Source organism: Saccostrea cucullata, unplaced genomic scaffold, assembly GCF_032062105.1.
Source record: "Saccostrea cucullata isolate Sc308-1 unplaced genomic scaffold, CSIRO_AGI_Scuc_v1 ctg5, whole genome shotgun sequence".
NCBI lineage: Eukaryota > Metazoa > Mollusca > Bivalvia > Ostreida > Ostreidae > Saccostrea > Saccostrea cuccullata.
In genome coordinates this window covers 579,572-601,483 of record NW_026940631.1, presented here as the reverse complement: position 1 = coordinate 601,483, position 21,912 = coordinate 579,572, and the positions used below count along the sequence as shown (strand labels likewise).

General features: G+C 30.5%; 3 protein-coding genes and 1 long non-coding RNA gene across 8 annotated transcripts; all 4 read right to left on the bottom strand.

Moving 5' to 3' along the window:
- Positions 1–480: 480 nt before the first annotated feature.
- On the bottom strand, positions 481–16,219 carry LOC134255778 (uncharacterized). Of its 4 annotated transcripts, none has more exons than XM_062738304.1 (7): positions 16,143–16,219; positions 11,554–11,934; positions 11,281–11,463; positions 10,961–11,077; positions 3,212–3,496; positions 2,955–3,048; positions 481–787 (listed from the first exon to the last, which is right to left on the bottom strand). In XM_062738304.1, the coding sequence occupies exons 1-7, from the start codon at positions 16,192–16,194 to the stop codon at positions 535–537; spliced, it is 1,365 nt and encodes a 454-aa protein (XP_062594288.1). In that variant the 5' UTR covers positions 16,195–16,219; the 3' UTR covers positions 481–534. The 4 variants fall into 4 exon arrangements, with proteins under 4 accessions (XP_062594288.1, XP_062594287.1, XP_062594286.1 ...); XM_062738303.1 differs by lacking the exons at positions 10,961–11,077; positions 11,281–11,463 and adding exons at positions 3,583–3,699; positions 3,889–4,074; XM_062738302.1 differs by lacking the exons at positions 10,961–11,077; positions 11,281–11,463; positions 11,554–11,934; positions 16,143–16,219 and adding exons at positions 3,583–3,699; positions 3,889–4,074; positions 4,172–4,558; positions 5,241–5,331.
- Positions 7,759–10,232, bottom strand: LOC134255780 (uncharacterized). Its single transcript, XM_062738306.1, has 2 exons — positions 9,910–10,232; positions 7,759–8,062 (listed from the first exon to the last, which is right to left on the bottom strand). The coding sequence occupies exons 1-2, from the start codon at positions 10,029–10,031 to the stop codon at positions 7,810–7,812; spliced, it is 375 nt and encodes a 124-aa protein (XP_062594290.1). The 5' UTR covers positions 10,032–10,232; the 3' UTR covers positions 7,759–7,809.
- A 1,918-nt stretch (positions 16,220–18,137) lies between the features above and the next one.
- Positions 18,138–18,563, bottom strand: LOC134255745 (uncharacterized). 2 transcript variants are annotated; one of them, XR_009989618.1, is made up of 3 exons: positions 18,513–18,563; positions 18,321–18,398; positions 18,138–18,224 (listed from the first exon to the last, which is right to left on the bottom strand). It is a non-coding gene; the product is annotated as an uncharacterized LOC134255745 (long non-coding RNA). The 2 variants fall into 2 exon arrangements; XR_009989616.1 differs by having other exon boundaries at positions 18,327–18,398.
- Positions 18,564–19,471: 908 nt separating this feature from the next.
- LOC134255807 (uncharacterized) lies at positions 19,472–21,067 on the bottom strand. Its single transcript, XM_062738350.1, has 4 exons — positions 20,884–21,067; positions 20,129–20,488; positions 19,842–20,036; positions 19,472–19,575 (listed from the first exon to the last, which is right to left on the bottom strand). Exons 1-4 carry the CDS (start codon positions 20,933–20,935, stop codon positions 19,472–19,474), a joined length of 711 nt encoding a protein of 236 aa, XP_062594334.1. The 5' UTR covers positions 20,936–21,067.
- Between the last annotated feature and the right edge of the window lie 845 nt (positions 21,068–21,912).

Sequence of the window (21,912 nt, the reverse complement as noted above, 5' to 3'; positions counted from 1 at the left end):
CTTGCTTTACACGGAAGAAAATGAGGGATAGGGATAAAACTAAATGAAAACAAAATTGTGCAAAAATTGTAAGCTACATACATTTTTAAAAAGAGATATTATGAACTGCTGTGACTAAAATGATTTCTATTTTAAAAAACGAATACAAATCAGTTCTTTGTGCTTGTGATATCATCAATGATTTGTTACAGCATCCGTATCCACGCATGTATATCTCCGAGAATGATTACTTTGTCAAAAGATCGGTTCATTGACGTCTTGCATATATAGTCATATTTATAAAAATAATTTCTTATTAAACACACAGAATTGGCTCCCAACAAACATTTACCCTATTAAAAAGAATAAGTAGGCAGTTATTAATTAAGACAAGAAATTTACAATATTGAAAAAGTAAAATTTACTCACGCAAAGTTATCAATAATTCATATTCGAATACTGCGATAATCACTTATGCATTTATATAACATTATCGCCTCCATGTATGTGCAACAAAATTAGGACTGCATACACATTTTTTAATGTGTTCTTTGATCAGGTCTCCCGAACAACATCAAGGTACTCATTTGTTAGACTTAGTTCAGTATAGGTTGATGTTCCGTTGACAGCCTGTAATGGAGTGTAGTGCTGTAAGGGGGGTTGTATTTCGCTGGTTTCTGACTGATTACACAAACAGTCTGCTCGGTGAATCTCAATACTTTTCTTACCGTCTTCTTGTTTGGGAGGAAACACAAGTACAAATCGTTCTCCCTTATCATTTATTTGGATCGTGTTCGATTTGTGAGATCTGGAATAGATAATATTTCTTTTTCTAGATCTATATTCATCAACAACCTAGCTAAAAATATGAAAGGTATAAAAAAAAATGTAAGGATTATGTGTGGCCATCATCCCCACGTTATGTATTACATATTTAGTTCAAAGAGGGAACATACATGTATTAAATGGATATCAAAAAAAATGCAGGCTTTGCCATTAGTCAAAAGTAAGCTTGTTTCCCATAAAATTAGCTGCAAAGTTAATTAAAACAATTTATAAATCATGGCCGTGAGGATGATTTTTTGAGATGTAATGTAAGTATAAAGCAAATGAAAAAGAAATAAATTTAGGTTTAGTGAGGGACCAACTAACTTAGAATTTACAAGTGCTGCGCTTTTCCCTAATAGCAAAATAAGAAATAAAAAAAAATTAAGGAGTAATTGGCTTTGATTTATTACTTAAACTTCATAATTTTTTTATCGCAAGATGAATCAAAGTTTTGTAAAAAGAAGTTTAATGAAATATATCTAGAGAAAAAGTCAATATGCATCAAGAAATATGGTTCAACATTGTTAAGTTTAATTACCAAATATGACTGGTGTATGTAGTACTATGGATATATCAGACTTTTTGTAAAAATGCTGTAAATTGCAATGCAAAATGTTCATTTGTAGTTAAATGAGGAATGAAACGATTTCCTTGATAAAGCTTGTTACTGACGTAATTGAAACAAAATTTGGCTGACAAATTTTGCTGCATTTATGGATATCAGTCTCACATCCGCCATTCATTTATGAACGAACGACAAGTTCATGGGCAAGGGTCACGTTAAATGTAATTATTTTGAAGATTGGTATACAATTTCTGATCCTAAAATGACATAAAAATAATTTACCTATTAACTACAACACATTGGTGGTTATTTATCAGATGTGTTTTGTATAAAATATAAATATATATACAGTAAACCATGAGATTTTCAGGATGTAAAATGTAATAAATGGAGAAAACAAACAGAGATTTATCTTAAAAAATCTTTTTAAAAAAAATCAATCTTTGAATGCATAAAGGGCATAAATACACGGCCCTTGGAAATTCCAGAGTTGGGATTAGATGCCTAGGAGGAGTAAGCATTCCCTGTTGAGCGGTCCCACCCACAAACAGCCCTATGAATTGATTCAGTATAATAGCGAAGACCTCACATTTACTATGAGACAAATCACCTGAGATTTGACCAAAGAATAAGTTGCTTGCTGACAAGGTCATTACAATGATCACATAATTGACGAAATGCGAATTTTAAATGAGATTGTCGAAATTTGCTTAACCGAAATTTATCAGTAACTAACAGTGAAAAGGCTTTACAAAAGACTATTCATTACAGTTTCAACTCTAATGAGTTTGAAAATGACCATTCATGACTCTGCTTACGACATAAAATAACAAGAACCATCAACTTTTTCCTGCCAATCTGTGTCAAATATTACATATATTTTGTAAATAAAGATACGATTATCGAAACTCAAAAATTTTCGTGATTTGCCTTATAAAAGAAATAGGACTAGATAACCGACAAACACATCTTTTTTTTATCGTACTTGTCAAAAGTTCAAATTTTAAAAGGAACATTCGACAGTACAAAACTAACGCTTAAAATTTTTAGAAAACATAATACAAAAATGACCGAATGACATGTAATATTAGTGAACAAAGCAATTATAACGAACATAGAATTCACGAAATTCTGACATGAAACGACATTGTTTAAATCACTGAAACATCAACTTATCTGTCAGTAGCATCCGGGGTCAAAAAAAAATCCTTCCAAAAAAGCATAATGTTTAGTTGCAGATAAGTTGGGAGACGTAAACATCATAAGCATATGAAAGCGAAATAAATAAGAAAGGATGCCGATTGAAAAGCTGAAGTCGTCTTGTTTGTCATACAATAGTTTGACTGCTTTTAGATTGCACTTCACTACAGTCAGTAAACCATTCCAATATGGAAACAGATGTGAAAGGCTCAATGCTGAGGTTTATGAATAATATTTTTACTTGAACATTTATCATAAAGACAGAAATCACATTCAATCTATGTGTTTTTGTCATTGGAGAAAAATGATGAGAAGGACAAAACATTACACATTAAGAATATATCTAGGATTTTTAATGTGGATAGCTTTGTATTAAACCTACCTCTGTTTATTGATCAGAAATATTACGAGTAAAATTAAAATGACACCAAAGGAAACTTGTATAACATCTAATAATCCGCCGTATTTCTTGCTTGCTGAAGAAATAGAAAACAAATTACACATTATAAATAGGAATGAAGCATTAGGATCGCTTTTAAACAAACGAATTTTTTTCTTTTCTGAAGGAAACGGTAAAAAACATAGAGATTCTCTATAGAATTAACCTCTCTGAAATTCGTCTCTTTTAATAGTACGTACTGATCTCATTTGAATTCAATGTTGATTTACTTTCTGCAGACATCATCGAAAAAACTTGTCCGGTTGATGTTTTCTGTTCTTGAAATGCTCGCCTGAGACCATTCAGTGATTTCACCATTACATCTACACTGGTTACATCTTTTACATATTGTCCTGATAAGGAATGTTTTTGTATTTGTTCTCCTTTCTGATGTGTTTCTACACTGGTTAATGGTGTAGAAACAGGATCCTGATCTTGAACAGTGCTCGTCAATTTTAACTCCTCGCAACGAATTGTCAGGTTTCCTTAAAAGAAAATGAGTATTAAAAAAAATGGTGCACCAGTGATCTGATGAATAAACTGTAACTGGATGTAAGAATGAAATACTTACCTAATACTTTAATGAGTGCATGACTTGCTGCAGATTTCCCCTGTATATGAATGAGCAGCTTCTTCGTATTCACTTGAAGTTCTACTCCATAGAGACTTACACTAGAGTGTTTGTGCTCTGAAGCATTGAAATTAAAATTAAATATTGATTTATGTAAATTGCACATGAAAAAGAATTAATTTTAAAAAATATTATATCTTGACGTTGTTGACAAATAAGACTTACATATTTTTCTTTCAGAAAAAAGGTGCTTAAAAAAAAGAAAATATAAAACCATCAAGAAATATTTCGAAGTATATTTCTTACCATACAAAGGCCTACTTTCATTGTAGATGATCAATTCTGCCATAGTTGTCTGTAAAATATCAACACGGGATATATCTCCGTTGACTTTACACGAGAAGGTACTTTCATATCCAGGTGATAACCGTAAATATACATGGGGACTTCTACTGTATTTTCTGTTTGTGTCCATATCAATAACTTGATAATCTATGATATATATAAAACTACAATTGTTTATTAGTTAACTGAAAAGTAGGAAGACTGTCTAGAAATTTTAAAATTGTATTCACATTTTAACCATTACCTTGGATACATTCATAATCAATGCTTTGTCGAAATAAGGCTTTCTTTAATTCTGATTGGTGGAATTGGCTACATGATTTTCGAAGATCTGCCTCAACATCTTTAAAGTATTGAGCACTCACATTGCACTGAATTTTACCATTGCAATCTCTTACAGCTGAAGGAAAAGCTGAATTGTTTTGTCCAAGTGTATGGTTGATAGGAAGTTTAGCACCACAATATACGGCATCTGTCTCATTACAGCCAAAGAACATGTCCGAGTACGATAACCTTTGAAATCCATCCTCAATGATATGGTGTGTGATATAAATCGTATGTTTTTTAGAGCATTGCAATTGGTAACCGTTCCAGTCTTTTGTTTGCTTGCACGGGGTGTTTTCTAACGAACCTTTAATATAAATATTATTTTTATTCGAAACATAGATTGTTGACATTCGTACACAAAAAAAGCTTCATCTTCTCTTGCACTTTATAAACTAATAAAAAATTCCCAAAACTTTGACCAGAACCAGCACGGACCTCGTGGAAACATAGATTAGGTCAGGTGTCATGGAAGACACGCCTGGAATGATCGAGACATAGACCATGATCTTGCGTATCGAGACAACTTAGAGACTTTAACGTATATAGAAAATTATTGCACATAAAGTATTATTTTTTAGTATATCATAAGAGCCAAATGATTCAACTTAGAGACATGGTCTCTATATTATAAACCATTTCTTTAAAGCAAATTTTACCGTTTGCCCAATCATGAAAAGAAACTCACTTTGGGTGTGACTGGTCGACAGAGAATGCTTAATCCTCCATGACACCTAATTCCTCTGTATTTAGAGGGAAATGTTTGCTCTCTTCCCAATTCGTATTTTATAATTGACTTTAAAGCTTTATCCTGTCCGTCACCTTCATATTTCGTTTCATATATGTATACAATAACATCAAAATGACGTAAATTAATAAAATAAAAGTATTAAATAAAGTTTATAATCTTTAAGTAAAGTGTGCTTGTCATTACAATATTCATAAAGATTATAACATTCTCTAGAGTATTTCATCAAGAAAAAAATTACCTTGAACATCTAAGGTTAAAGTGAATACAATGATTTCTATGGTATGATACATCCTCTTTTGTTTAATCAAATTGGCGAAAACTTCAAAAGCAAGATCATGCATTTGGCTTATTTTTCTAAATACTAGAATATGAGTCATGCAAAGCAAATCAATTTAATTTCTTCCGTGTCAAGTGAAGAGAAATCGGAATAAACTACAAATCTTCCTGAATGAAATTGTAAATGACCAGGTCTTGCTTCATCATAAAGCTAAGTATGAAAAAAAAAGATTCGATGGTCAAAGGGTTAGAAATACAAAACTGCAAAAATCATTGGAGAAAAAAATCATCAATTATAAATGTTTGATTACGAATTTTGCTTATGTTTGACATAAAACCTTGTTCCCTAGCCATTGGTTGAGATCTAGTAATTCATTTGTAGAGTATTTATTTTTCATAGCACAATATCATCATAAAATCTAATAAATATATATATATATATATAGAAACAATTGTTTTTCGATAAAAATATTTTACCCTATTGTAGTCCTAAAAATACCAGCTTTATACATAAGAAAATTGAGGCATAGGGATAAAACTAATGAAAACAAAATTGTGCATAAGTTTCAACAATGTATTTTATAAAAATATGATGAATTGCTGTAACTGAAATAGGTTTTATTTTAAAAACGATTACAGACCAGTTACTAGTGCCTGTGATATCAGCAATGATATGTTACTGCATCATTATCTACGCATGTACATTTCTAAAACGATCACTTTGTCAAAATATCGATTCACTGAAGTTCTGCATATACAAGTCATTCCTATAAAAAATTCTCAATAAACACACACCTACACCAACACTCACACACCAACGCACAAAAATGGCTGCCAACAAACATTTACCCCCTATTAAAAAGAATAAGAAGGCAGTTATTAAGGCAAGAAATTTACAATATTGAAAAAGTAAAATTTACTCAATAATTTATATTCTAATATTATATAATTTCTTAAGGCAAAATTAACATAATTCATATTATATATAAACAGGAATAATATAAGTATTCAAAAAGGTTTTCATAATTATTTTTTAAAATGGCCGTGATCCCCGTAGAATATTTGCACTAGGGGGTCTTTTTTAATAAAGTATTATTAAAATATGGTAAATTTTTGTTTTAAGATTTGCACTCATTTTTGTCTATGCTGTAAGCTGTTTTTCAGTTTCATATTTATTTTTTTAAAATGAGACAATTTGGATTGGAATTTTTATATTGTATTTTATTTTGTCACGTTGTGTAAAAGGGAAGATCATTTCACATATTCAAAGATCTTTATTTCTGCTCTCAGTATAGTTAATGGACCTCCTATTAGATTGTTTTGTTATCATGACATATAATGAAAATATTTATTTTATTTTCATCTAAAAAATACATCATTACATGTATACGTTTTTGTTCCTGTCAAAATCATTAAAAATTATAAAAAAATTTTTCTCGTTGGATGTAAAGAGCTCTGAAAGCGGTTTAAACAAAAAAAATTGCAATATTTTTTGCTTAGTGAAAAAAAGATGTCAGTGAAATTTTTTCCCCTTAGTCATTGTCAATGGGCGTTTTGGATCAGCTAAATATCATTAATAAGAATTAAGTAGGCAACAAATTCTTTATTATCAAAGTGACATTGTTACAATACAATACAAAAGTTTAATAAAAATAATATTCAAACACCTGGCCCATCGGACCTATATGTCAAGTTGAGGGCAACAGCTCGTGTTTCCTTCTTCTCATATGTTGTAGTTTTTGAAGGAATTTTGCTTCATATGAATATAAAAATAGGTTTGATGATAATAGGACGCAATTTATGCCTGTAGGATTTCCAACATATTTTTGGAAGATCTGATTGTTAAAAACTTAGATTTTGATTGTGATTGATATTGGTAAAATTTTTTTTATTCCAAATTTTCTAAATGTCGAGTTGAAGGCCAAAGCAATTTTTTCCTTCTTCTCATGTTGAAGTTTTTGAAGCAATTTTTCTTCATATAAAGACAAATAGATTTTATTTGTATTGACATGAAAATGCTCTAAATATTTTGAAAAAGATTAATTTAATATTTAAATAATTTTTATTTGAACAATTTATAACATTTTAAATTTTTTTAGCAAGCAAAACAACAAAAGTCTTTTGGCTAATTAAAAATTTTATTGTGTTTAAGCACACTGTTTGATCAAATTTGAAAGTAATGTGGAATACAATTTTCATTTAAAATAAAAATATTGAGATCAAATGCCATTTATGCACATAAATTTAAAATAATTTTCATTAAAAGTTGCGTGAATATTGAGAGTTATTTAAATCATGTAGAATATCCTGATGTAAGTTCCGGAATTTTGCATATGTAAGAAGAAATATAAATTCATACTTTTATGTAAAACATATCAGATACATTTTGTGCAGAAAATAAAAGAATCGCATCAATGAAAAAGAAAATAAGGGAGATTTCGATAATCACTAATACGTTTATATAATGTTATCGACTCCATGTATGTGCAAAAAAAATTTGGTCTGTACACATGCATTAATGTGTCCTTTGATCAGATCTCACGAACAACATCAAGGTAATCATTTGTTAGACTTAGTTCAGTATACGTTGCAGTTCCGTTGATAGCTTGTAGTGGTGTATAATTCTGTAGGGAGGGTTGAGTTTCGATGATTTCTGATTGATTACACAAACAGTCCGCTCGATGAATCTCAATGCTTTTCTTGTTGTTTTCTTGTTTGGGAGGAAACACAAGTACATATCTTTCCCCCTTATCATTTATTTGGATCTTGTTAGATTTGTGAGATCTGAAATAAATAGAATAATTTGACTTTTCCCCCTATTGTTAAATAACAATCTAGATAAAAATATCAAGGGTATAAAAAAGAGAAAATAACGAAAAAGATTCAGTTGAGCCTTTTCTATGTGCTTATCATCCCTACGATATTCATTATTTATTTATTTCTAGGAAGGAACATATCAAATCTTCCAGTTCAATCGACCAATTCATATGTAATCCTTTTTTCTGCAGCAGTCAATTCAAATAATTCAAACTTTGCCATTAGCCAAAAGTACGGTTGTTTCCGATACAATAAGCTCCAAATAAGTTTGGTAAATTTTTTAAAATCATGATCGTTAGGTTGATTTTTGAATTATTATATTAGTATAAACCAAATGAACAAGACATCGATCTAGGTTTAAAGATGGACGAACTTAACTTTAAACCCTCAAAAGAAATTGCGGAAAAGTTTTAGAATTAGAGAAAAATTGATTTTGATTTAATACTTACTCCCCATTACTCCCCATATTGCCCCGTGGAGACCCGGGTTAGAATAGGTCCTCAATACCCCCTTGCTTGTCGTAAAAGGCGACTAAATGGGGCGGTCCTTCGGATCAGACCGTATAAACCGAGGCCCCGTGTCACAGCAGGTGTGGCACGATAAAGATCCCTCCCTGCTCAAAGGCTTTATATTTAAGCATAGGCCTAAATTTGCAGCCCTTCACCGGCAATGGTGACGTCTCCATATCAGTGAAATATTCTGGAGAGGGACGTTAAACAGTATAGAATCAATCAATCATTACTCCCCATATTATTTTTTATCAAGACAAATTCAGTTTTTGTTAACCTAAATGAAATCTATTAAGAGAAAAATCGATATGCATCAAACAGAATTAATGATTCAACACGTTGTTTGCAAATAATGTCATTATAACAATCATTGATGCTGACTTTAATTGAGGTCGTTGAAATTTGTTTTACATAAACTTATCGGTAAGTAACAGTGATCGAAAACAGCTAAAACACGAGAGTAATCATTACAGGTTCCACTCTAAGGAGTTTGAAAATGATAATTAACAATTCTGTTTACGACATAACACAACAAAAATATTACCTTTCTTCTCCCTCTCAATGTCAAATACGATTTTGTAAAATAAGTTAGTTGATCTTGAACAGTTGAAAACTTTCCGACCAATATGTTTCATTAAAAATTTGCCTGATAAAAGAAATATGACTGGGTTACCGAAAAACACGTATTGTTTTACTGTGCTTGTCAAAATTTCAAACAAATTGTAACAACAGGCAGTGAAATTAAGTACAATACTAATGTCTAACAATTTTTATGAAACGCATCAAACAAAATATGACCCAATGGGTGTAATATTTGTGAACAAAGCAATCATGACGGATATAGAACTCACGAGATGCTGACTTGAAATGACATTGTTGAAATCACTGAAACATCACTTATCTGTCAGTAGCCTGTCTATGTTTAAAACTTGATCTTTCTGACAAAGCATAATGTTTAGTACCAGATAAGTTGGGAGACGTAAACATCATATGCATATGAAAGCGAAATAAACAAGGAAGGATGATGATTGAAATGCTGAAGTCGTCTTGTTTGTCATACAATAGTTTGACAGTTTTTAGATTGCCCTTCACTACAGTCAGTAAACCATTCAAATATGGAAACAGATGTAGGAGGCTCAATGCTGAGGTTTATAATAATTTTACTTGAACATTTATCAGAAAGACAGAAATCACATCCAATCTATGAATTTTTGTCAATGAAGAAAAATGATGAATAGGACAAAACATTTCACAGTGAAGAATATAGAATGATTTTTAATGTTTGAATCTTTGTATTAAACCTACCTCTGTTTACTGATCAGAAATAATACGAGTAAAATTACAATGACACCAATGGAAATTTGTATAGCATCTAATAATCCACCGTATAGCTTGCTTGCTGAAATAATAGAAAATAAATTACACATTATAGAAAGGAATAAAGTACAAGTATCATTTTTAAACAAACGGAAATGTTTTCTTTCTCTATAGAAAACTTAAAACAAGAAGTGTTTGTGAAACATTATTCGCCCGGTGGGAACAAAGTTCCAAAAAGCTATTTTCCGGATATAGGTCACATTCAAGGTCACAAGGTCATTGACCTTGGTATCATTTTAACGAACTAAATTAGTGAAGTATGCATAACAAATATGAAATATCTATCTTCTATGGGTCAAAAGTTATGGCGAAAGTTCGGAAAGCTATTTTAGCACATAATTATTGTCATAGCCAAGACCACTTTTGTCATAGTCAATGATCTTGGTGGCATTTGAAAGAACTTAATTAGTGGAGTATGCATATTGAATATGCAGTCATTAATCATTTTGTATATAAAGTTTGGCGAAGGTTAAAAAACAGACAACAGAGAGACAAAACGATTTAACAAAATTGAAAAATTTCAGGACAAAACAATGTACGCCCCGATCTATCGATCAGGGCGCACAATATTCTTTGATACATATTTTACCTCTCTGAAATTGATTTTTAGATAGTACGCACAAATTTGTGAATTCAATGTTGGTTTCCTTTCTACAGATATCATCGAAATAACTTCTCCGGTTGATGTTTCCTGTTCTTGAAATGCTCGCCTGATACCATTCGGTGATTTCCCCATTACATCTATACTGGTTGTTTTACGTGTTGATTATTATATGTTTGAATTTGTTCTCCAACCTGATGTTTTACTACACTGGTTGAACGTGTAGACACAGGATCCTTATCTTGAACAGTGCTCGTCGATTTTAATTCCTCGCAATCAATTGTCAGGTTCCCTTTAAAGCATGAGAATTACGAAGAAGAAGTACAAGTATTACGTCAGTCATTTATTTATAATTCTATGTAAGAATGAAATAATTACCCAATACTTTAATAAGTATATAACTTGATGCAGATTTTCCCTGTGTACGAATGAGCAACTTCTTAGTAATCACTTGAACTTCCACTCCATAGAGACTTACACTAGGGTGATTGTGCTCTGAAGCATTGAAATAAAAATAGAATATTGATTTATGTAAATTGCACTATTAAAATAATATATTTATGAAAATATTATATTAATATGAGTTGATAAATAAAAAATATATAACAAAATCTGTAATTACTTTTTAGAGAAGGATACTTTTTATAAAGAAAGAAAATTTTAAAACCATCAAAAGTATCTCGTATTATATATCTTACCATACAAAGGCATACTTTCATTGTAGATGGAAATTTCAACCATATTTGTCTGTAAAATATGAACAGGTGAAATATTACCAATGATGTCACACGAACAGTTTTCTCTGTCACCAGATAACCGTAAATATACATGGGGACTTCTGCTGTATTTTCTATCTGTGCACATATCAATGACTTGGTAATCTAAAAAATAAACTTGCTGTTAATTAACTGAAAATTAAAGTAGAAGAACTGTCAAGAAATTGGGAAATTTCTTTTCCTATTTAGAATTACCTTGAATACATTCGTAATCAATGCTTTGTCGAAATTTGGCTTTGTTTAAATCCGATTGATGTGATTGACTGCATGATTTGCGAAGACCTGCCTCTACATCTTTAAAGTATTGAGCACTCACATGGCACTGAATTTTACCATTGCAATCTCTTACAGCTGACGAAAAAGCTGAATTGTTTTGTCTAAGTGTTTGGTTGATAGGAAGTTTGACACCACAATAAAGGGCATCTGTCTCTTGACATCCAAAGATCGGGGATGATGACTTGTGAAATCCATCCTCTATGATATGGTATTTGATATAAATCGTATGATTTTTGGAGCATTGGAATTGGTAACCGTTCCAGTCATGTGTTCTCTTACACTGGGTGTTCGTTAACGAACCTTTGGATATAAAGAAAAAAGTTCTCATTTGAAACACAGATTGTTGACAGTAGAAAACAACAGATTGTTTGATCCTGACTTTCAACTGATACGTTTATATAGTTGTTGCACTTTATACACTATTTATTCATCAAATGTTACATACGGTTACAGTTGGGGGGTTTTTTTGGGGGGGTCTCACAAAAAGTTTCTCATTATTTATCATAAAACTATTTACAATTGATTTTAAAATGAAATTTAAATTAACTAAGTTATATGTAAAATTAAAAGTGACAGATGCAGTTAGAATCTTATGAAAAATCATGATTGTAAATATTCTTTAAAATAACAAAAAGGACTTTTTATTTTAAATGAGATTTTCTCTTTGAATATGAAATAAAGAAAACTCGAACAATGAACTTATATCAATGTTAAATAAGTAATGTGACACTTAATTGTTATTTACGTAAGGGATAAATAACGAGATTGTATTGAATAGTTTAGAAAAAACATTCTCTCCGAGGGCCGAAGGTCCGAGGAGGGGATGTTTTCTCTAAACTATTCAACACCATCTCGTTATTTATCTTATTTTAAAAAAATTCCTTACTTTGGGATCCAAAGAAACATTTACCCATCCAAATATCTAACTTTGCTGTAATACAATAGGATGTAGCCCATTTAAATATCCAACCGTGACACAACACAATACCCTAATAGAACACCCCTTTTATTCATAGACTAATGAGCATGAAACTACATGGTGCTGATGTCATTTCAACCCTCATCATTGTTCTGAAAGGTCATGGAATCAGACGAAGAGTATTCTTAGATCCGAAGTAAATTAGAGAGGTTCAGGTGTTTTTTTTGAATACCATTGACCTGAAAGCTGAAGAAAACTACAGAATTTTGATAAAAGGTTGGAAATTTGTCATTACTTATTATAAGATGATGGTTTGTTGAGGAAAAGTGTAGGATTCTTATGGAGTTCCATTCGGACAATACTTATATAGTGCTTAAACAGATTAAAAGATTAGCGGTGTTAATTATGCGAATCCAGCTTTAAAAACATTCCATATGATATAATCAGGATCTGCAATAAAAGCGGTGTCGAAAAATATAGATGGGCTGTCAATTAATTACGTTGTTTTGGGAAGTACGCCGGAAAAGTATGAAACAGATGAATCTCGGATAATTTAAAGGAATTTACTGATAACGGACCCTGGAATAATATTCAGCAATAAGAAGTGATATGTAGTTTAAGATTTAAGGTGAAAATGTATTTAAGTGTCAAAAAGTGATGCTTTCAAAATGTAAGACCGAAAACATTTCTAAAAGTGTGGAAAATTCGGAGGAATTGTTATTTCTGTGAGGACTGGAAGTGCATTTGAAACACGATAAATGTGATAAATGCGAATTAATAACGGAATTTAACTGGAAATTAATTCTGATAGTGTGGCAAATTTGCAGTAATTATTATTTTTAATGTGCACTGGAAATACATTTTAAAATTGTTTTATCTCTTTTGTTCATTGTTTTTTGTTTTGTTTTAAATATCCAACCGATAGGCAGTTGGATATCTAAATATCCAACTGATTGCCAGTTGGATCTTTAAATATCCAACTAGTGCTGGTTGAATCGGTAAAATATACGTAGACTTATAACAATGGGTGACGCCATAGAAGTTTTTTAAATATGTTTATTACTTTATAAATACACGGATGAAAACCAAGAATCTTACGGATTATTCCACGTAACAGGCTTGCATTTTCTTAACAGTGACTAAAAAATATTCATACAAATAAAGAATTAAAAATGTTTATTGCATTATTACAGTCGGCGGCTTTCAAAATGAAAAGTAACACGGAAGTTATGAAAATGTGGAACAGTAAACAAAAATCATGTAAGGATGTACAGAAATGAAATGTGAAAATAACGAGCTTGATAATTCGAGAAGTTCATTTAAAAAATATAAACTTTAAGCAGAACCAATTCAGGCCTCTGGAAATAAAGAAAAGTGTCACGGACGACAAGGCTGACGTGTGATGTTTTTTTCTTGGCCGGGTAAACAGAAAATTTAAGGCAACATGGGTAAAAAAAATTGAATTTAAACTTTTATCAACATTCGACGTAATTGCAGACTTACAGAACGATTTATTTGCAAACAAGTTCATTGTAACGATCGATCGACTTTAGAATTAGAAAAAGGTTGACTTTAAACAAATTTGTTGATATTTTGTATTATTAATTTCTTCGTGTAAAGCCATATTCGTGAAAGAAATTATTCGAATGTAGACCACGCTCTTGTGTATCGAATCAACTTCGAAACATGACCTCCATATCTTTAAGACAAGATTTCAATCTGAATTGCCTAATTATTTTCCGTTTGCTAGTTGATGACAAGAAACTCACGGCAGGTGTGAAGGGTCGACAGGGAACTTCCTAATCCTCCAAGGCACGTAATTGCCTTTTCTAGTGTTTTAAGAGGCACGTGTTTGCTCTGCTCTAATTTCGTACTTTGTAATTGACTTTTGAGCTTTATTGCTGTTCGTTACCTCCATGCATATTTCATTTGATCAAATGAGATAAAATTGGTATAAAGAACTATATGCGGTATATTGCATATATTTGCCCCCACAAAAGTCAAATTTTGAAAAGTTCCTGAAATGTGCTGAATTCAATAAATTGTATGAGAAATATAAATTAACAGAAAATATTATAGTGTCAAAGCAGTGTATTCACAATTTTTGTTTTTATGACGTCACAAATTAGTCCGATTTTACATCCTTTTTCAGAAAGAGGGAAAAAATGAACAATTTTCAACAATTTTAGCTTTAAAATTTATAGAGCATATTTTATATGAGAATATTGACATATTTATTGATACTTATCAATCTACACATTATATCAAAATATTGATCCTGAACACACATGCGCTCGGAAACTGTTACGTAAAATATCGACGAAATATGTACTTTTTTTCTGTAAAATTCATTTAAAAAAAACTGAAATTTACGTCATGTTTGTGACGTCATTACGTACATATGCATCATTATAAAAATATAATAGTGCTTTGACATTTTCAGCATATACTCCCCTGTTTAAGAACTTAATTAAATATATCTCCATCAAAGTTTGCTTTGGGGGGCAAATATTGGTTATTACCGAATAAAGTTCTTTAGAAATTTGGGGTATTTTATGAAGAAAGATAACAGAATTACTGTAAATAGTCTTTACGAGAGAGATTGTTTTTTTTAGAAAAGCTTATAATAATTATTTGGAATATTTCATTAATTAGGTATATCACTCGTCAGCTTTTTAGGAAAGTTCAGACAGAACCTCTTACTTCAAAACTATTTGTTATAATTCATTTATTATAACATATTCAAATTAAACAATGTAAATTGTTCAATATTCAATGAAAAAACTGCCCCCCCCTCCCCCCAAAAAAAAAAATCAGAAAGAAACAAGATTTATGATGGACTTTTTTTTTTGTGGTGGAAGGGATTTTACAAGAAAATTAGGCAAATCTGCACATCTATTAAATTTAACATCTTTGAACTCACATACTTTTACTCAGACAATATTTTCCATTTTGATATGCTAGGAATATTAAATACATGTCTCAATTTATATTTTTAGAATAAATTTTACACCTTCCCTCAACAATTTTTCCCGAGAAATTAAGATAATATTAAAGAAGTCAAGATAAAATTGACATTTTTAAGCCTGCAAATTGCATATTTTGACCAATTATTCAAAATTTACATCACTGATTCCAACTTTCTCTTTCATAATTTTAAACTACTCAATGCTTGTGACTGAGCAGCACTTTAGTCGTTAAAAGTTTGATACAAGAAAATATTTTATTGCCTACCTAGATTTTTAATACCCAAATATGTTACTTTTTAGTTAAAAAAGGTCACACAATAATTTACGCGCATTAATTTGCAAGGTTTGTTTAATGATAAATATTATTCAGACGATTTTACGCAAAATAAGATGATATTTATTGCCATGGCTGCATCTGATAAAATATGATGAAGGTGAAAGTGATAAACCAAATAGTTAAATTTTAAGTGCAAAAAGGTCAACTTAATTGTACTGTAGCTCAGTAAGATACACACTGCCCCCTGTTTTCTCCGCTATTTGAGTTCTTATTCAAAAGATACTTCTCAAAAATCCTTGATAAAACAAATTTAGAGAGTGACATACCTTAAGAAAATCTTTACCTTGAACATCTAGAATGAAAATGAATACAATGACTCCTAAGGCATAATACATCCTTTTATTTATCAAATTGATGAAATTATTGCATGCAAATCACATTAATGTTAAAAAATGGAAAACGTATTTTGAATATATAATATAAATATATGCGTTATTTATATATAACAATTACGGTATCTTCCTTGTCATGTGAAGAGGATTTAAAAGTCCAACACTTTCTGAATGAGTAGGAGTAAAAATAGGATCGGTAGAAAATTTAATGGGACCCGCTTAATTGATCGTTAATTAGTCTTTGTAAGGATTTCTATGAAATTTTAGACTTTGATTTATATGATCATATGCAACTTCACTTTATTTCCTGAATCTATATGCAAGCGAAAATAGATATTTTTTTTTACACCTGTTCCAATTAGTTCAAAGTTAAGGACAATGCTTATTTTGTAAATTCTAAGTGAGTTCTCTTTTAGAACCATTGATTCCAGGGAAAAAAAATCTCTATGGACTCATCCATTACGAAACATTATTTACAGTTCTAATATGTTTATACAAGACATGATGCGATGGGAGTTACACAATTAACTTATATTGCATTACATTTATCAAAAAAAGATGTGTTTGTGAAACACTGATGTCTACGTATGACAACTTTTGGCAAAGGTGAAGTTTTGAAATGCAAATGAAACTCCAAGGTCAAGGAATTAATTTAATGTTGTTACCCAAAAGAAAAGAATTGTTCTTAATAAATATACTTGTACTTTTGTATGAACTCTTAGCACTATTTAAAGGTTATGGTCAAGGAAAAATTTTGTAAAGTAGGTCAAAATCCAAGGTCAAGGTCACTGTCACATGGAATACATATGTAAAGTATGAAGGTTCTAGTAATCATTGTTCAAAAGCTATATCCAAGGTTTAAGATTTTTAAAAGTTTACCAATAACAAAAGTTAAAGATATTTATATCAATGTAAGGTCTAATGACAATGAATATACACGTGAAGCATGAATTCCATAGCACCATGTGTTCAAACTTTATGACCAAGGATAAAGCTAGGCAAATTCTTGCAAAATTTGCTCAGACTCCAAGGTCAAGACCAAGAAGTTAAATATTTTGATACATAAAGAAATGCTTTGTCGCAAGAACCACACACGTGGATTATGACAGAACTACAGTTGTGTGCCAAAAGTGAAGAACATTTTGTTTTTTCTCTATATATTTCATTGATAACAACATTTTGTAATACCACTGGCAATTTCTATGTAAATGTCAATTTTTGGCATTTCTCTAATAATTAATTGTGTTGGAGTTTTCAAAGGCAGAACAATGTTGTAAGTTATCTTTTTAAAAAGATCATTACATATTAAACTTTTAGTAAAAGATAGTTCATCACTTAACTCAGTTCTAAAATTCAAGATCAATGTGGACTATATAATTAACTGGAAGTATGTGTCTTAAAATTCTTGTCACACTTAAATTATAATATTTTTAAAATATTGATGCTGATGAAATACAAATTGTTGTTTTCATCAACTACAACATATAACTGATGTAAAATAAAAATTTAAAAATTACTACATGTATTTAGAGAATTTTGAAACCCACTTTTAAAGAAATATTTCTAGTTTAAACGATTAATAATGCAAATGTCACAAAAAATGAAAAAAAAAAGTATCAAGAAAACTGAATATGTTTTGTTACAAGTTAAAAAGGAAATGTAACTTCATATTCACTTTTAAAAATAGAACAACTGGGTGTATAAGACGCAAAGGAAAAAAGTAAACATTTATGATCAGAACATTTCAATGTAAATGTCTAGTTCTTCAATTATGCTTGTCAATTCTCAAAATCAAAACCCATATATGTTCTGTAATTGTGTTGACCCCACGAAATGTAAAATAAGGGAAAACAAATTAATTTCTCTTCTTCAACTGATTACTAAAATAGTAGCACTTTACTTGCTCGATGACTGAATATCTAATTAATTTATCATAGTTTACCTCCGTTGGAAGATCAAAAATAATACCAGTAGAATTATTATGGCAGCAAATACAGTGAGAATCCAGTGAAAAACGTTAATTTCCAAATTTTCTGGAAAAGAAAATGACAGAGAAACCAGGTGTTAAAAATGCAAATAGCATTTTTTTTTTAAATTTAGCATTAGGGTACTAGAATCGACTTCTCTACCTTTACCTGAACCTTTGGCAGTTTCAGTTTTTTCATGAAAAGGTCCGACATGTAATGTGCCGCTTGAAATTTTTCTCACTAGCATATAAATAAAATATTTAAAAAATTATTAATGTCATGTACTTTGAAAGGAATATATAAAATTTCAAACCATTCGACAGAACTTTCTTAGTCAGAATAGTTAAAACTCACCAAGAAGTTTTACAAGTACGTAGCTACTATAATCAAACCCTTGCATTTCGAAATATAACTTCATATTGTATTGTTAAAAATACACCAATCCTGGGCTCTAAGTGTTCTGTAAAAGCAAAAAAAAAAAGAACTCTTAAAGTTAACAATTTATATATGATCAGATAATTTCGAGATGCAATTGTGTACAGGTGATGGTGCTCTTTTGTATTTTGCCATCTTAAGTATTCAGGATACAGGGAATTTCAGTTTGGCTTATCTGTACAGATTCATAGTATTCATGTATTATCTCTTGGGTTGTTATGTATCGAGCTGATGTTTGGTGTAGGAGGAGAAATCAGCCCTTATATACTAGTAACTGAATAAGCTTCATTTAAAGCCGCTTGGTCCGATTCTAATCGCTAAAAAATATATTCGTTTTTCTTCTTGAAAAATAATTGTCCATAAATTATTTAAACTTTTGTCAATTTATATCCCAAAGTCTTTTTCTTTTTAAAGATATCAAAATTCAAAAGTTAAAAAAATAATTTTTGTTAGGCACACAATAAATAATCCTTTGTTGAAAAACGTTGCTTTCCAAATGTTCTTCGAAAAATTAAATTTATCGCTTACATGTATAACTCGAAAGAAAAACCCGGTTTTTTCCACAACAAAGTGTACAAAAAAAAAACCCCCTTTTTTCCTTTATTCTGTAAATACGCATATTAATATAAAAATTACAATGGATTATATTCAATTAATTCCTTAATTTTTAAAAGATATATCATGACTTAGGATTCTACTAATTGAAAAATTGCCGGGTTGAAATTTTTCTCACTAGATATATCCGAAAAAGTATTTTTTTTTCAAAGGTGACTTCAACAATGTTCATGTAAATATAAAATCACTGAAATCGTTTTTCCATGTAAGGATTGTTGTAATAAACTATTAAAACAACTTACCAATTAGTTTTTATATATTATCTATGTAATGCTACTATAATCAAATCCTTGCATTTCGAGAACAAGACCAATTGTCTGTATAGAAATTTGCACCCCATACAAACCAATACTGGACTCTAAGTGTTCTGTAAAAGCAAAAAAAAATTAAATGTTTTCAATGAATTTTAGTGTTGCGTAAATATAAATTTTGAGATGCAATTGTGTACAGGTGATTGTGTGTTTGTGTTTTATTTTTATTTTACAATCTTAAGAATCCGGATATAGAAAATTTCAGTTTGACTTATCTGTATAGAATCTAGTATTCATGTTTTATCTCTCAAGTTGTTATTTATTAAGTTGAAGTTTGCTGTAGAAGTCGAAATCAGCCCTTTTGTAATTGAAGAAGCCTCACCATAAACAGGATGGTTTTGGTAAAGTAGGCGCAAAACAGAACTGTAGGTATGTAAAATTTCTATTCCTGATAGCTCGCCAATCAAAAGACAAGAATGATTTCTATTCATCACAGAAAAGCGTAGATATATATCGTGAAGTTCAGATTGATTATCCACGTCCACTTCTCTTACACAGTTATCTACTACGTAGACATCTGTAAAAAAAAATTAAAATAGTTTAGAGGATAAATTTTTAGGTTTTTGCTATACATTATCATTGTTATGAGAAATTGTCGTTTAGGAATACCTGGTATGCATTCATATTCTATTCGCTGAAATATTGACGTATTCGGGTTTCTGCATAAAGCGCCATTCTCTGATTCAATTTTTTCAAAGTAATCCGTGAACAGGACACACTCCCTTTTGCCGTTGCACTTATTTACAGTCTTTGTAAATGGTGTCTGGTAATCTGTGATTGTTTTACTGAGCGGTAAGGAGTAACTACAAGAGTTTACTTTCTTTTCATCATATCCCAAAACTTCCTCCTGACAGCTTTCTCCAATATTGTGCTGTCTTATATATATCGTCTCATTCTCGGAACATCGAACTTCGTACTTTTTCCAGTACTGTGTTTCCAAACAAGGGGAGCTGTGCGTGGTACAATCAGCTTTAAATACAAAAATCAAACGACAAAAAATTTATCAATATGTTCATCTTGAATGAATTTTGAAAAAATGAATAAAAGCATTCAGAAAAATGACCCATTCAGTAATTTAAATCAAAATGAAAAGCAAACTTGAAACTTTTTTCCAAGTATAATTTTCTTGGTCTTGTGAAACGGAGTAGAAGTGTGGCATCTAATAGAATACAACAATAATAAATAATTTATTTCTACTTTGTAAAATCTGATAGCTGTTTTTTAAACATATTAATAGAATGAGATTTGATAAATATTTAGAAAGCAGATACAGATAGATGACAGTGAAAAAGAGAAACCTTGCTGGGTTATCCACATCCAATGTGATCAATTGGAAACAGTGCTGAAAAATCATGATACTGTACCTTTGAAATTCAAAAGAAAGTTCAGTATGATAAATTCCAAAGTGTGCAGCATCGTCAGTCACTAATACATGTAACGCCCTTCAATACCTCTAAAATAAGTCTAATGACTTTTTTAAAATAGAAACAGCTTCGGGGGTACTATACATGCGACCTCTATACAAATTTGTCAGCTTTGAAGATTTCAAAGGTTCCAACCACGCGTGGAAATTAAGTCTAAATCCGAAATAAAAGATCGCGTTCAAGTACCAGCTGTTCTCTCTACAATTGCCGAATAACTCCTTGATATTTGCACCTTACTTTGACATCACTTGACTTTCAAATAATTTAAACTTGTTGAAAAGAGGAAATTGTAGATCATTTCTATATCAGATGTTGAACGATTCCACGAACTTTGTCATAAAGCATCACTCAATTTAAGATAATAAAGTGATGTGGGAAAATGTTATATGACGCAAAATACTTTTTAAATGATCATTTATACCTTTTGTGGCCTTTATTTCACCGCTTTTTTGTTAAGAAACAGTTTTAAAAAATAGTGAAAGGGGTTAATTGCTAATCGTAATCAATCATTCTGATGCTTAAATATCATTGAAAGGATATGGAGATAACAAACAGTATTCAATCTCAAAATCCATAAAACAATACAAAATAAGAGCAGAGCAAACACGGACCTCCGAAACAATCCATCATGAAGAAGACTATGTGTTTTTATCGACCATAGATTTTGTGAAATATTGAGCTAAATCAAGATGGTTGATATTTCTGTATCATCAACTTATTTGTAAATAGCTTGCCTTGTTTTAGAAAGTGTTTGTATGTAGAACGTACTATTGTGTATCAAATTAAGTGGGAAACATTAATTCCATATGCAAATGATAATGGTATATTGCAACATAAATAAGGGGAGTTAACTGATTGGTTTAATTTTTGTTAGTTGAATTTGAAATAGTCAGTCAATACAGCTTGACCAATATTCTCCATACAGAAATGAATTATTTAGATCTTTTAATGCAATTTTTTTAAAATGAT

Bases quoted from the DNA above. Each gene is read 5' to 3' on its own strand.
- LOC134255778 (XM_062738302.1), bottom strand. From the start codon at position 5,292: ATGTATCATACCATAGAAATCATTGTATTCACTTTAACCTTAGATGTT. The intron at 3,497-3,582 runs GTAAGTATTTCA...TTTTCTTTTAAG, and splicing joins TGCACTCATTAAAGTATTAG to GAAACCTGACAATTCGTTGC. The intron at 3,049-3,211 runs GTACGTACTATT...CTATTTCTTCAG, and splicing joins ATTGAATTCAAATGAGATCA to CAAGCAAGAAATACGGCGGA.
- LOC134255780 (XM_062738306.1), bottom strand. From the start codon at position 10,031: ATGTGTAATTTATTTTCTATTATTTCAGCAAGCAAGCTATACGGTGGA. The intron at 8,063-9,909 runs GTAGGTTTAATA...TATTTATTTCAG, and splicing joins TTTCTGATCAGTAAACAGAG to ATCTCACAAATCTAACAAGA.
- LOC134255807 (XM_062738350.1), bottom strand. From the start codon at position 20,935: ATGCTGCACACTTTGGAATTTATCATACTGAACTTTCTTTTGAATTTC. The intron at 20,489-20,883 runs GTACAGTATCAT...TTGTATTTAAAG, and splicing joins CTTTCTTTTGAATTTCAAAG to CTGATTGTACCACGCACAGC. The intron at 19,576-19,841 runs GTGAGGCTTCTT...TTGCTTTTACAG, and splicing joins CCAAAACCATCCTGTTTATG to AACACTTAGAGTCCAGTATT.